The sequence below is a fragment of the Schistocerca nitens genome, chromosome 3 (assembly GCF_023898315.1).
Source record: "Schistocerca nitens isolate TAMUIC-IGC-003100 chromosome 3, iqSchNite1.1, whole genome shotgun sequence".
Lineage (NCBI taxonomy): Eukaryota > Metazoa > Arthropoda > Insecta > Orthoptera > Acrididae > Schistocerca > Schistocerca nitens.
Window position 1 is genome coordinate 159,662,213 of NC_064616.1, and position 13,858 is coordinate 159,676,070.

A 13,858-nucleotide genomic window follows, 5' to 3' on the forward strand; every position below is an offset into this window, starting at 1 on the left:
TTTTTCTTTGATGCTTGTCGAGTGTCACAATGATCTTCCAAGGTCCAAAATTTTACCAAAAGTGTGTGAGCAAAACAACAAAATACAACGTTTATGTCTGGGGTCACAATGCTATTTTCTATACACACACACACACACACACACACACACACACACACATCTGTCGATAGTGATGTCTAAAACGCGAATGCAAAACCCCAAATTAAAAGCTTTAACTCTATTTTTGTGTATAACTAGTTACTAAAAATTGTGGAAAAAATAAAATGCTGAAGTGACAGTTGACATTTCATGTTAGGCCTAAATGAGGAGATGTAGCGAAACTAACCTGACTAAGCTTATAACAACACGAATTAGAATTTGAATAAAATACTACTCTAAGTGGCAAGAAAACAAACAGGTAGGTAGCCTGAATTACTGCAAGCTACTAAAGAAGATAACTAATTCCATTCTGTAGGTCTACTCTTCATGAAAAGCGCAATGGATCCCCAAATTAAATATTTCTAAGACTGAATTTTTCTCTGATGCTTGCCCAGGGTCACAATCCTTTCTCCACATCTACGTTAAGTAATGGGTCATGGTGTTTCAGTCTGAGGCTACTTTGAATCTGGTACATAGAACGAACTCCCTTCACCAGAAATTTTTATAAGTTTTTCAGTAATGTTTCACCTTACCAATCACCATTTTAGGAGGGAAGAACATAAAGCATTATTTTTACAGTACAAAAATGTAAACACTGATATTAACTAGAATTACTGGTTTTATTACAAATTACTCAGGTCTACTCGGGTTAAGGGCTGGATTAAAATCATAAATTGGGTGCCAAGGCTCTCTAAAACGATTTGAGGATTATATCCTATAAACATCTACTAAATAATATCAAGAACCTAATCGTAATTCTTCAGAATGAGGCAGGTAAAAACACACAACATGGCAAAAACCGAATGACCTGACCTAGAACTATTTTAGGAAGAAGAGAAGAAGGTGTTTTGACAAAATCTGTACTCTGATGTAGCACTTCTATACTAAAAAATGTAACCTCTGATATTAACTAGGCATTACTACTTTTTATTACAAATGATTCAGGTCTACTCGACTTATGTCAAGAAACTCCTTTTCAGTAAGGCAGAAGTATTTTAAAATCGGAACTTCGGAGCCAAGGTTCTGTAAAATGATTGCAGATTGATCTTCCCATGAACAACTATGAAATAGTACGAATAACCTAGTCGTTATTCATCTCAATAAAACATGTAAAAAACAGCCAACATAGCCACAGACCCAACATTGCCACAGACAAACGAACTGACCTAATACTATTTTAGGAAGGAAAAAAGGAGATATTTTGATGAGACCTGTATTTTGATTAGTCTTGAATCGTATATTTTCTTAAGTAGCTTAGTTATGGGGCTCACAGCGCAGTTTGTTTACGTTTCTGATTTAGGCTAATCACCTTGAACTAGATTCTGGCCCACTTTGTTTACATTTGTAACATGATACGCCCTAGGTCTGTGAGCTTGAGATGACATCACCACAGAGAATTCCGAAACTTTCTTCTTTTGTCCCGAATACTTCCGAAAAATTCGGAGAAGGGCCATAAATTTTACACACACACACACACACACACACACACACACATACATACATACATACACACACACACACACACACACACAGAGAGAGAGAGAGAGAGAGAGAGAGAGTTCATTTGAATCTATTGTCTTCCCTAGGAATACGTACGAGTATTTCCGAAAAATCTGCCGAAACAGGACGCGCTGGGGAGGGAATTCTCGAGAATTTCTAATCACGTTCCGAGGACTTCTGAGTAGTTTCGATTCTTCCAAGTGAATCCCCTTTTCTTTTGACGTCATCAGAGGTGTATTAGGGTTACTGAAACATCGTGAGAAATTTAGTAAAGAAATTTAAGATGATGTTGAGAGATAAATTTAAACACACACAACTCTCTCTGCTCTCCTCCAATCAGACTAATATTTTAGCCACTATTAAAAGGAAAGAGCAAATTACAATTATATTTTAGCCACTATTAAAATGAAAGAGGAAATTGAAAATAGCTGTAGCTCTCAGGATGGTAAGTGAGTCGTGGTGACAGGCCGGTAGGCATAGTCGAAATACTGTTGATAATGTGGAATGCCTTTATATATTTCTAATACATGGTGCATCGTGGCTCTATGAGAGAAACACGCCTCACTCTTTTGTCCCTGGCCAGCGCTGACATATGGACAGCGGATTCTGCCCTGGATGCTGCATAGGCGCCCTGTGATACTTTCTTCAACGGCGTGGAGCTCTCACGGGGCCCCGTGGAGCGGCCGCGTGGTTAGAGGTGCCATGTCACGGATTGCGCGGCCCCTCCCGCCGGTGGCTTGAGTCCGCCCTCGGGCATGTGTGTGTGTTGTTCTTAGCGTAAGTTATTTTAAGGTAGTCCAAGTAGTGTGTAAGTCTAGGGACCGATGACCTCAGCAGTTTGGTCCCGTAGGAATTCGCACACATCTCTCATAGGCCCTTTGTTCTGCACATGTTTTCCATAATGGTGCATGGAGACGGCTGCGCACGGTCTTTAACTTTTTGTCCTCAGGCAGGCGTTGGACGGTAGCTGGTACTGTGGCACTAAGTCCCACTACGAACTCAGTGCCGATGACAACAGGAATGGACAGCAGTTTAACGTAGTTGTGGCACCGAGTCCTCTGGGGAAATTAGTGCTGGCAGCAGAAGGCGCAGCCAAGTCTCTAACCAATGGCTGCTGATAGCGATGCCCAGACATCTCACTGCCCAGTGTGACTCTTGGCTTCGTAATGGTGCTGCAGAATCCTGGCAACAAGAAAATGCTTTCTGCCTCAAACTTCAGACATATTTATATCTCTCTGAGACATATTTGTTTCGCTAATACCTCGTCCCTCGTCACATTTCCGATAACAAGAGACTTGTCGTGGTGTGATGGCATCGACCCGCCTGCTAGTCGTTACTACTGCGGAGTGCAGACAGCCTCGTCTGCAAATTCCCTTAAGTGTTTGTTATTTTGAGCCACATGTAGCTACACATGTGACTACCAGACCACGGCTGATAATGCAGTGCTTCCTAGCGGCTTCTCACTGTTTCTCATTTTTAGCTAAAAACTGAATAGTGACGTTACACTGCCCTCATCCACGGATAAGACCTTGCCTTCCATCTCTTACATCGACCCGATTTCCTACTAACATTACTTACCCCTTAATCCCGGAACAAATTCAATTACCGGTTATTCATGCTTACTATACAATTACCATATTAATGTTGGAACTAACAATGCATTGCCGGCCGGGGTGACCGAGCGGTTCTAGGCGCTACAAAAATGGCTCTGAGCGCTATGGGACTTAACATCTGAGGTCATCAGTCCCCTAGAACTTAGAAGTACTTTAACCTAAGGACATCACAGACATCCATGCCCGAGGCAGGATTCGAACCTGCGACCGTAGCGGTCGCGCGGTTCCAGACTGAAGCGCCTAGAACCGCTCGGCCACACGGATCGGCCAGGCGATACAATCTGGAACCGCGCGACCGCTACGGTCGCAGGTTCGAATCCTGCCTCGGGCATGGGTGTGTGTGTGATGTCCTTAGGTTAGATAGGTTTAAGTAGTTCTAAGTTCTAGGGTACTGATGACCTCAGAAGTTAAGTCCCATAGTGCTCAGAGCCATTTGAACCATTAACAATGCATTCTCCATCTCTCCCTCCAGGTGTCAGATCCACGCGAACTTGAATCGTCCCTGGATAAGGTCTCTAAATGGTCATCGTCTCAGATACATAAAGGCTAAACGAAGTAAAATCAGTGTCACTACAGCGTTATGAATTGCAATAATCAAAGTCACTGTTACTTGACGTCGGTCTTCCCGTTATTGTCTTATATGCTGCAACAGTTGTTATCTCATTTGCGCCTTCTGTGTGGCTATCATCTAAGTCATTAAGTGGTCCATGCTGGGTTCCCCTGTGTCATTAAGGAAAGAAAGGTTCTGTTTGGACAACATCTCTAGAAGTTTGTAAGGTAGCAGATTTTGCACCTTACATGATGCTAAATCAGTACTAATACACCGAATAGTAATTGATAATTGGCCCACCGGTAGGAGAGAATGGACACAGAAAAGGAAGTTGTGTGTGTCATGTCAAACTAACAGGATCGCCTCGGCCGGACCCCTTTGTCGGCTGGCACTTCAGACCACCAAAGACGTTGGGAGAGGCTGGGCCATCACAACAAGAAGTGAGAAGGAGCTATATGCGAAAGAGAGAAAGATGATTTCGTGCCACAGTGGAAAATTTGCGGAAGACTGTGGCCGGATTGGCGCAGAGTGCGTAGAGATACATATTAAAAGTTTGGCGGCAACAGTAACCGTGGGAGAATTCTGTGTCGTGGTTGGGTACAAACGCGCACGAATACATGGAAGTCTGTGTCGTGATTGGCTACCAACGCGCACGGATCCATGCGGCGAAGAACGGCCAGGTTTGCAAAAACTCTGAAGGAGGACTTGGGGGTCGGCAGTGGACTAGAGCAGTCGCGGTGTCTGGCTGCCCTGCTTGGAGAGCGTGGAGAGAAGTGGGTTGCAGAAATTACCAGCATTGAGTTCAGTGGTTACTCTCCAAGTCTGAATAGTGTAGAGCATACGATTCCATACACGTATCATTATCTGTTCCTCTGAGAAGAGAAACGAGATTTGTGCTAACTTGTGGTGTTCATATACAATCTGAAGTGTACCTTTTGCTGCCGCGCACTTGAGTCGACCAACTACTCTTGGCATATGTGCAAGTAGCTTGAGTATTGACCAGTGACGGACTCCGCAATTGAACACTTGCGTACAGGAGTTTACGGACGCAAACCATGTCCACGTTGGAGATTAAAGCCAAGCTCGCTCACGGGAAAGACGGCATCACGACGTTGGCTGGGCCGACTGTCGTAATCATCACGGAGAATTACGGTGATATTAGCAATCATCAGCCGAAGTAGGGCACTGTAACTCTAAATTAGTTCGTGTTCCACTAGCTCTTTGACTGGCGCTCTCGCCGGCCGCGGTGGCCGAGCGGTTCTAGGCGCTTCAGTCTGGAACCGCGCTGCTGCTACGGTCGCAGGTTCGAATCCTGCCTCGGGCATGGATGTGTGTGATGTCCTTAGGTTAGTTAGGTTTAAGTAGTTCTAAGTCTAGGGGACTGATGACCTTAGATGTTAAGTCCCATAGTGCTCAGAACCATTTGCACCATTTGAACTGGCGCTCTGAGTCTGTGTCCGTTCAGGCAGAACTTCAATAGAGTCACTTGCGGGTTCAGTGTTGAGTTAAGTAGTTAGGAAAAGAGGATACATTGTGCCAATGATAGGCTAGTTAGGTTAGCGAGTGTATTGGATTGTCATGTTAGGCTAGAAATATTGTTCATCCTGTTTTCTGAATAAATCATAATTTGGTATCATATGCTAATAACCGCATTATTGATTTCGTAGCTAGCAATCACTATATTTTCGTATAATAATTAGAGTGTAATGGTAATTTCGATGCAAATGATACTGGGGGCATAACCGCGCGTTTAAACAGAGCCAACTGAAGTCAGATAGCAACTCATGGTCGACTAAGACTACCAATAGATATTTTTCAATATATCGATAATTATACAAAAAAATCCCCGTACGTTACACGTGGCGACCCTGATCAGGGATTGAGCAGAAATAGGAATCTTCTGATATGTTGTGTAACGACAAACAGATCTCAGAGTGCGTAATTAAATATCTAAATGTGTGGAACAGAACTAGTTGCTTTTCTTTCAGGATTTGTGTTGTAAAAGTGAGTTCCGCCCTCACTGGTATTGTGCATAACGGCGTTGTAATAACTCGTGATTTTGTTGTGGTTTGTGTTGCTGTTGCTTTTGTGTTGGTTTTGTGTTTAATTTATTTCATGTAGTGTATTAGGATTAAAGTAGACTGTATATGTTTTGCGTTGGGTAATTGATTTGTGACGTAGATGATTACGCGAAGCAAGGTTAGAGAGAAGAGCACGGGAGTAAGAACCGTATACTCAGTTACTGTTACCATGACGGAACAAAGGGGAGAGCGGGAAGGAATAGTTGTTGAAATTGACAGTGAACTGCTTCAAATAGGAGAGAATAGCGAATACGGTGAGTTCGTGGGCTGTCCGTCGGGGACCCACGAATCAACACAGCAGCATCTTGAGCCGGATACATTAGCGCAGTAGTTTGGGACCGCGAGTCCACCGTCACAGAGACGTTGTATCAGTAGACCAGAAATATGCCGAGCGCAATGTACCAGTCCTAAGGACATGTATAGGCGTACGGTATCAGAGAATGATAAATGGGAACAAAGAGAGGATCGTTTCTCACCTGTTAATTTAGAGGGGACGAGAAATGACGAGACCCTAGAGCAAAATAGTGGGATGGCGTGCATTTTAAGTTACCTAAACAAACTAGTGAACAAAGCAGATAAAACTCACAGTGAATTAGCCAAAACACGAAGTGAATTACAAGCTGAAATAACTAAAACTCACAACAAATGAGACAAAACATGTCTCGAATTGAAAACGAAGATGGAAGGTATCGAAAACCAAATGAAAAGTTACCGTACGGAAATGAAAGCGGAAGTTGCTAAAGCGCAGAAACGGGCGCAAGAAGCTAAAATAGTAGCGCGTAATGCAAAACAAATTGTCGGAGACTCTCACGACTCCCAAATTATGCAAAAGAGTACTGACCAAATTGAACACACGTATTCGGAAATTAGAGGACGAGAAGACACATACTTCGGAATTGTCTGCCGAAAGTCAGGAAGCTAAATACAAAGAAATAGAGAAAAGTTTAGAGGAGAGGCTTCTGTAAGAAAGAAAAGACGCGCCCACCGGTTCACGGGCAGAAGCACAAAAACAAAGTGAGGACAGGCGCGACACAAAGCTGTCGTTGAATCGCCGAACAGACAGAGCGGTCACCGTCAACACGGGTAAATACAGAGGTAGGCGAAGAAACAAGGTTAAGACAAACACCAATACCGGTGTCGGCGGGTGCACGTACGCAAGAGCCCGTACATATGCACACAGACGGTAGGCAGTGCGAAGGTAGTACGCGACCGATGTCGGTACCGAGTTGGAGTGAAACGACATTACAAAGCACCGTACATTGTACGGGAAGCCGGCAGACAGTCGAAATGAATAGAGAACCAGTGAAGCAGCAAATTTCCAACTGCATGCCACTACGACGTTGTGACTCCCACGTTACAGGTGCGAGCTCACCACACACGATTAGCCGCGAAAGGAAAGAAGCAGAAAACATATTCAATCACGAACAGTATCTCACGATCCGTAAATTCCATCACTTCAAGGAGGAAGGCAATGCGCTCCATCCTCGAAGCTTCATGAAACATTTCACGGAAGCAATAGCGCCGTATTGGCCGGAGCAAAAGAAGATGGACTTCGTATGCGCACACTTAGAAGGGATGGTCGCAGAAACCATGAGAAAGACAGCACAATCGTGCAAAACATATAAGGAATTTCGTAGTGCTTTCTTGAATCGGTTCTGGTCTAGAGTAACACAGGACAGAATCAAGCAAGAGTTGATGATGCTAAGAGACATGGAAGGGTCAGGTTTTAAGAGCGCGATAAAATTCTTTGACCAAATGGTGAAGAAAAATCATTATTTAGACATGCCTTGCAGTGACAGTGAGATAGTTCGCTTATATTTTATGAAGCTGCCACCAGCGTACCAACAGGTTCTTGCAGGTAAATGTGGAGAAGACTTCGAGGGTTTTCGAGCGATATTACGAGAGGTAGAATTTGTAATAACGGAAGAACAGACAAAGATGAGGCTAAAAGAGAAGGAGAATAGCGGCGAGCAGTGGAAAAGTGATCATCCACAGAATAATCCTGTAAATAACAGGCGCCGTGGCCCAAATAATTGGCGCGGTAACGACAATAGACAGCAGTTTAACGGGCAGTTGTTTAACAGACAAAATGGGCAAAACGGGAATTGGAAAGGTAACCGGAGATACCATACCCAGCACCGAAACAGTACTTATAATAGTCAAAACGAACAAAACGGAAGTTGGAAAGGTAACCGTGAACACGGGAACCTCTTTCAAAATAGTTACCCACCGCACCGAGCACAAGAGAGCGGTGCAGGTTATTGAGATCCGCCCGCCAAAGCCACAAAACCAGGACGAGCGCAACACCAAAATAGCACACACACTTGACAAAGACCGATAGCAGATGTGACCACCACCCCTCCCCCCCCCCCCTCCCGTATACCAACTTGGTAGTGGCCACATTAGAATGCTGGATTACGATGATGTAGGAGACCCACTCATGGAAGAAGCGGGAAACAGACAAAAGCATGATTTATACCCAATAGTAGAGATAATAATCGGGAACGTGAAAGTCAATGCGATCCTGGATAGTGGCGCATGTACAAATGCACCAACGTTGAAAATTCAGAAAACAAGAATTCGAGGGGCAATCTCGGGCAGAAGCACGGAAATAACGCGGCAAATAAGAATAGAGTTTATGTGCCAGGGTAATCCTCTCGTGGCAAATCCATTTGTCGTGCCTAACTTGACCACCGGCGTCCTCCTTGGAATGGACTTTCTGACGGAGCAAAAGGCAGTTATGGACGTGGGTCGCGGAATTGTTCTATTAGGAAAAGGTGGGGGTATCCGTATCCGGTTCGACGAGGAAGTCGCCAAAGGGCAGATCCTGTACAACTGCTTGAGATTAGAAAATGAGAATCAGTCAAATGACGAACATTCACGCTACAACCGAGGGCTGAGTAGCAATGACCAGGAAGATACGTTTATGTATGAAGTACGTGAGGCCATTAATATAAAACTGAATAACTTAACGGAAGTAGGGGAGAGCAAGAGGGCAGACTTAGAGAAGATACTCAGGCGCAACGCCGAAGTATTTCTACCGAAACCTGGGTCCCTGAAAGGATTTCAGTACTGCTTTCAGGTGAAAGAACACCAACCATTTCGAGTACCGTGCTACGCTATTCCTTTGGCCTATCGAAAGAAGTTACAGCTAGAACTGAAGAAGATGATAGACAACGCAATAATTGAATACACGACATCAACGTATAATAACCCGGTGCGTGTCGTGGATATGCGAGATGGGAGTATTCGCCTTGTCCTCGACTCACGCCAGATTCATACCATTATTGTAGAGGAGACTGACCGGACAGAGCAATTGGAGGAGCTGTTGCAGCGTTTTCATGGCGTGTCAGTATTTACATCCATCGAACTTCGGAGCAGTTTCTGGCAAATCGAGCTGGCACCGGAATGTCGGAAGTACACAGCCTTCATTGCGTTTGGTCGTTATTAACCAATTCAGACGCCTACCCATTCGGCCTAAATGTGTCCTCGGCAGCGTTCATTCGCGGTCTGGGACGATTTTGGACCATAATCTTCGGGAGCAGATAACCTGCTTTGTGGACGATATTCTGATAGGGGAATGCAATTGGAGAAGGCACAACGAGGTACTTGGTGCACTGCTAGACAAGATGAAAGCACATGGGGTGACGGTTAATGTGGTGTCACTGCCAGACACCACACTTGCTAGGTGGTAGCTTAAATCGGCCGCGGTCCATTAGTACATGTCGGACCCGCGTGTCGCCACTGTGTGATCGCAGACCGAGCGCCACCACACGGCAGGTCTCGAGAGACGTACGAGAACTCGCCCCAGTTGTACGACGACGTTGCTAGCGACTATACTGACGAAGCCTTTGCTCTCATTTGCCGAGAGACAGAATAGCCTTCAGCTAAGTAATGGCTACAACTTAGCAAGGCGCCAATTGTATCAGTGCATGTATCTTACGAGTCTCATTTGTATAGTCAAGAGAGATGTACCAAAGGAAGCATTAAAAGTTAAGTATATTCCAAAGCTACGTATTTTCTTTATAGTATTCAATACGTATCCTGTTCCAGACTTGACGCCAGTCGGCGTGTGTGTACGCGTGCCTTTCGGCTTCCTCCTCAGTGTGGCGTCACTAGCTTGTTACGCCACAACAGATTGACGATGAGGATTACAGGATCGTGTTCTTTCTACTTACCTTGCTCTGAATTATTTGTGTCATGGCTTCGCCACATTCTCCAGATGTACTGTCCGAATTTTATCGCTTGCAGAATCAGCAGACGCAGGCGTTATTGGATGCCCTGGGACAGCTCGTCCAGGGTCAACGTGCGCTGCAAAACGATGCGGCCGCCGCCGCTTCATCACTACCGCAGCCTCAACATGCAGTTGCACCTCCGTTTCGTAGCTTTGAAGCAACCCACGAGTCGTGGACTGAATGGTCCCAACAATTCGGATTCCATCTAGCCGCCTACAGAATTCAAGGTAATGAGCGGCAGCCGTTTTTGCTTTCTTGTGTCGGTGTGTCCACCTACCGTGTGATAGTGAAATTGTTTCCCCGGCGCGACGTAGCAACTCTGTCATACAAAGAAATTTGTCAGCTTTAGATGCCTATTTCAAGGAAACAGTCAATGTCGTTGCAAAACGGTATACGTTCTTTCGTACCAAACGTACGGCCGGTCAGACTAATAGAGAGTGGGTTGCAACTTTGCAAGGACTTACTAGGGATTGTGATTTTGCATGTGAATGTGGACTTCCGTATTCAAATACTATGGTGCGTTATGCAATCGCACAGAACATTTCTGATGTTCGCATACGGGAACAGATTTTGAAACTAGTTAATCCCTCCCTTCAACAAGTGATCAACATATTAGACAGGCAAGACACACTTGACTTTGCTCAGGAATCATTTGAAACTTCGCCAGCAGTGTGTCGCATTGACCGGCCCGCCGGGCGCGCAGCACGGGACGTTAACCGGCCCTCGCGCACGTCCGCGCAGCTGCAGCCTAGCTCGCAAACACGAGTCCAGCCGCATAAGCATACCAATGAAGTTCTAAAATCATGCCCGCGGTGTGCGACTAGACATTCGCGTGAAAATTGCCCGTCACGCCAAGCTATTTGCTTTTACTGTCATAAGAAAGGCCATGTTCAAAGTGTTTGCCAGAAAAAGCTACGATCAGACAATCACAACGATTCCAGGCCCTTTGCTTCACGACGGAATCGAACCAGGGACGATCAGGCTCGTGGACCTTCGCCCATGGACATTCATGTCGTTACTTCCACCCCGTCCAGTGCCACTTTATCTAACAGTGACTGTGTTCGTCCCACACAACGCGTGCGTCGACGTCGCCGGAAATCCAGTAAAGGCGCCAGTGCTTCTGTACCTGTATCAGTTCAAATTGCACGTGAAAGTCGCTCTTGTCGTCAGCAGGACAATAAACTTTTTGTAGACTTAGACTTTGGAGGCAAAGTGATACCATTCCAGCTCGATACCGGAGCTGCAGTTTCATTGCTCAATCACGACACGTACAAACAACTGGGCAAACCTCCGTTGCGTGCCGCAAATGTTCAGCTCAATAGTTACTTAGGACAGCAGATACCTGTGTTAGGACAGTGCAGCCTTCTTGCCACATACAAGGGACAAACAAAACTTGTGTCATTTTACGTTCTTCGTTCTTCTACTGCAGTGAACTTGTTTGGTTTAGATTTATTTCAGTTGTTTAACATGTCAATCGTAAATCAGGTCCTCTCCGTGAACCAGACTGTGCCTTCCGCCAGTGTTTCTCGTCTTTGTGAAGAATTTGCAGACATTTTTGCACCGGGCCTTGGTTGCGCTAAGAACTATGAAGCACATTTGGAACTCAAAGTGGACGCGCAACCGAAATTTTTCAGAGCGCGCAATGTTCCCCACGCATTGCGTGATGAGGTCGCAAGAGCATTAAACGATTTAGAATCTCAGGGTGTAATTGAACGTCTGCAGGCTTCTCTCTGGGCCTCACCCTTAGTAATTTTGCCAAAACCTTCCGGAAAATTGAGACTTTGCGTGGACTTCAAGGCAACTGTGAATCCACAACTTGTGACTGCAACTTTTCCTTTGCCCCGCCCGGAAGATCTTTTTCATAAACTGTGCCCGGGTAAATACTTTTGCAAATACCAGTGGACGCAGAATCCCAGCGCGTCTTGGTGGTTAACACGCATCTTGGATTGTACCAATTCAAAAGACTGCCATTCGGGTGTGCATCCGCCCCTGCATTGTTTCAGCAATATTTACAAACTGTTTGTGCGTCGGTCCCTACTGCTGCGACCTATCTGGACGATATTGTGATCTCCGGAAAGACGGAAGCTGAACATTTAGCCAACCTACGAACGTTATTTCAGGTCTTGCGACAAAATGGTCTTCGCTTGAGGAAGGACAAATGTGTGTTTTTTGCTCGTGACTTACCATATCTGGGCCATGTCATAAATGCACAAGGCATACATCCGAGTCCAGAGCACCTCCGTGCCATACAGGAGTTACCTTCGCCACAGAACTTGAAACAGCTCCAGAGTGTGTTGGGAAAAATTAACTACTATGCCAGGTTTGTGCCGCGCGCTTCTTCCATTTCAGCTCCGCTTCATCGCTTACGCCGTAAAGGTGTTCCGTTCGTCTGGACGACGGAATGCGAACGCGCCTTTCGCCAGTTGAAATCGGCGTTGCTTTCAAATACTTGCCTTACGCCATTCGATCCCCAGAAACCCCTTTTGTTGATGGTAGATGCATCAGATTTCGGGATCGGTGCTGTGCTTGCGCACAAAGATGGATCGCATGATCGTCCTATTGCCTTTGCTTCAAAATTACTCTCGTCTGCGCAACGCAATTATTCCCAGATAGAGAAAGAAGCTTTAGCTCTCGTGTTTGGTGTTACTAAGTTCCATGATTTCTTGTATGGTCGTCACTTTACCATCATCACAGACCACAAACCTTTGACATCGCTTTTTCATCCGAACAAGCCTGTACCTCCACGTACAGCGCAGAAATTCATTCGCTGGTCTCTTTTCCTCTCGCAGTACCGCTACGATATCTTGTATCGGTCCACTGCTAAGCACGGAAACGCTGATGCGTTGTCCCGTTTGCCTGTTGCTGAGGATAGAGCATTCGATTCTTCCGAACTTGCTTGCATGTTCATTGATTCGGAAACCGATGACGTGGTCGAATCGTTTCCGATTGATTTTCGTCGTGTCGCTACAGCCACAGCTGCTGACCCTGTCCTTGCTAATGTTTTGCGTTTTGTTGCTACGCAATGGCCCTTGTCAAAGTCACGGATCGAGGATCCGCTGGTTCGCCGATTTTTTGCTCACAAGGAGAGACTTTTTGTACGACGTGGTGTTTTGTTGTTGCGTTCGGATAATGATCAATCCAGAGTCGTGGTCCCACGTTCGTTACAGTCCTCTGTCTTACGGCTTCTTCACCAAGGACATTGGGGTATAGTGCGTACGAAACAACTTGCTCGTCAGCACTGTACTTGGTTCGGAATCGATGCTGCGATTACGAATATGTGCTCTTCTTGCGTGGCGTGTGCCGAACAACATTCCGCCCCGCCGCGGAAATTCTTTGCATGGCCGACAGCCACTTCCCCTTGGCAACGCTTGCACATCGATTTTACTGGTCCATTCTGGAATGCTCGATGGTTGGTTGTGGTGGATTCCTTCAGTAATTTTCCTTTTGTTGTCCGGATGTCTTCCACGACGTCATCTGCCACCATCCACGCGTTGTCCGCTATTTTTTGCATTGAAGGTCTTCCCCAGACTATTGTTTCCGACAATGGCCCACAATTCATGTCCGCAGAATTTCAGTCATTCTGCAAGGCCAATGGTATTCAACATCTGACATCCGCGACGTTTTCGCCTCAGTCAAACGGTGCCGCTGAACGGTTGGTCCGGACTTTCAAGTCACAGATGTTGAAGTTGAAAGAGTCGCATTCTAGGGAGGACGCATTGTTGCTCTTTTTGTCTTCGTATC

The 13,858-nt window shown here is 45.6% G+C and overlaps 1 protein-coding gene across 1 annotated transcript in view; it reads left to right on the top strand.

Moving 5' to 3' along the window:
- Positions 1 to 4,461: 4,461 nt before the first annotated feature.
- LOC126249119 (sodium channel protein Nach-like) overlaps positions 4,462 to 13,858 on the top strand; it is a 187,658-nt gene continuing 178,261 nt past the window's right edge. The window contains exon 1 of the mRNA XM_049950770.1: positions 4,462 to 4,574. Within this exon, the coding sequence (XP_049806727.1) occupies positions 4,462 to 4,574 (113 nt within the window). The remainder of the gene's footprint in view (positions 4,575 to 13,858) is intronic.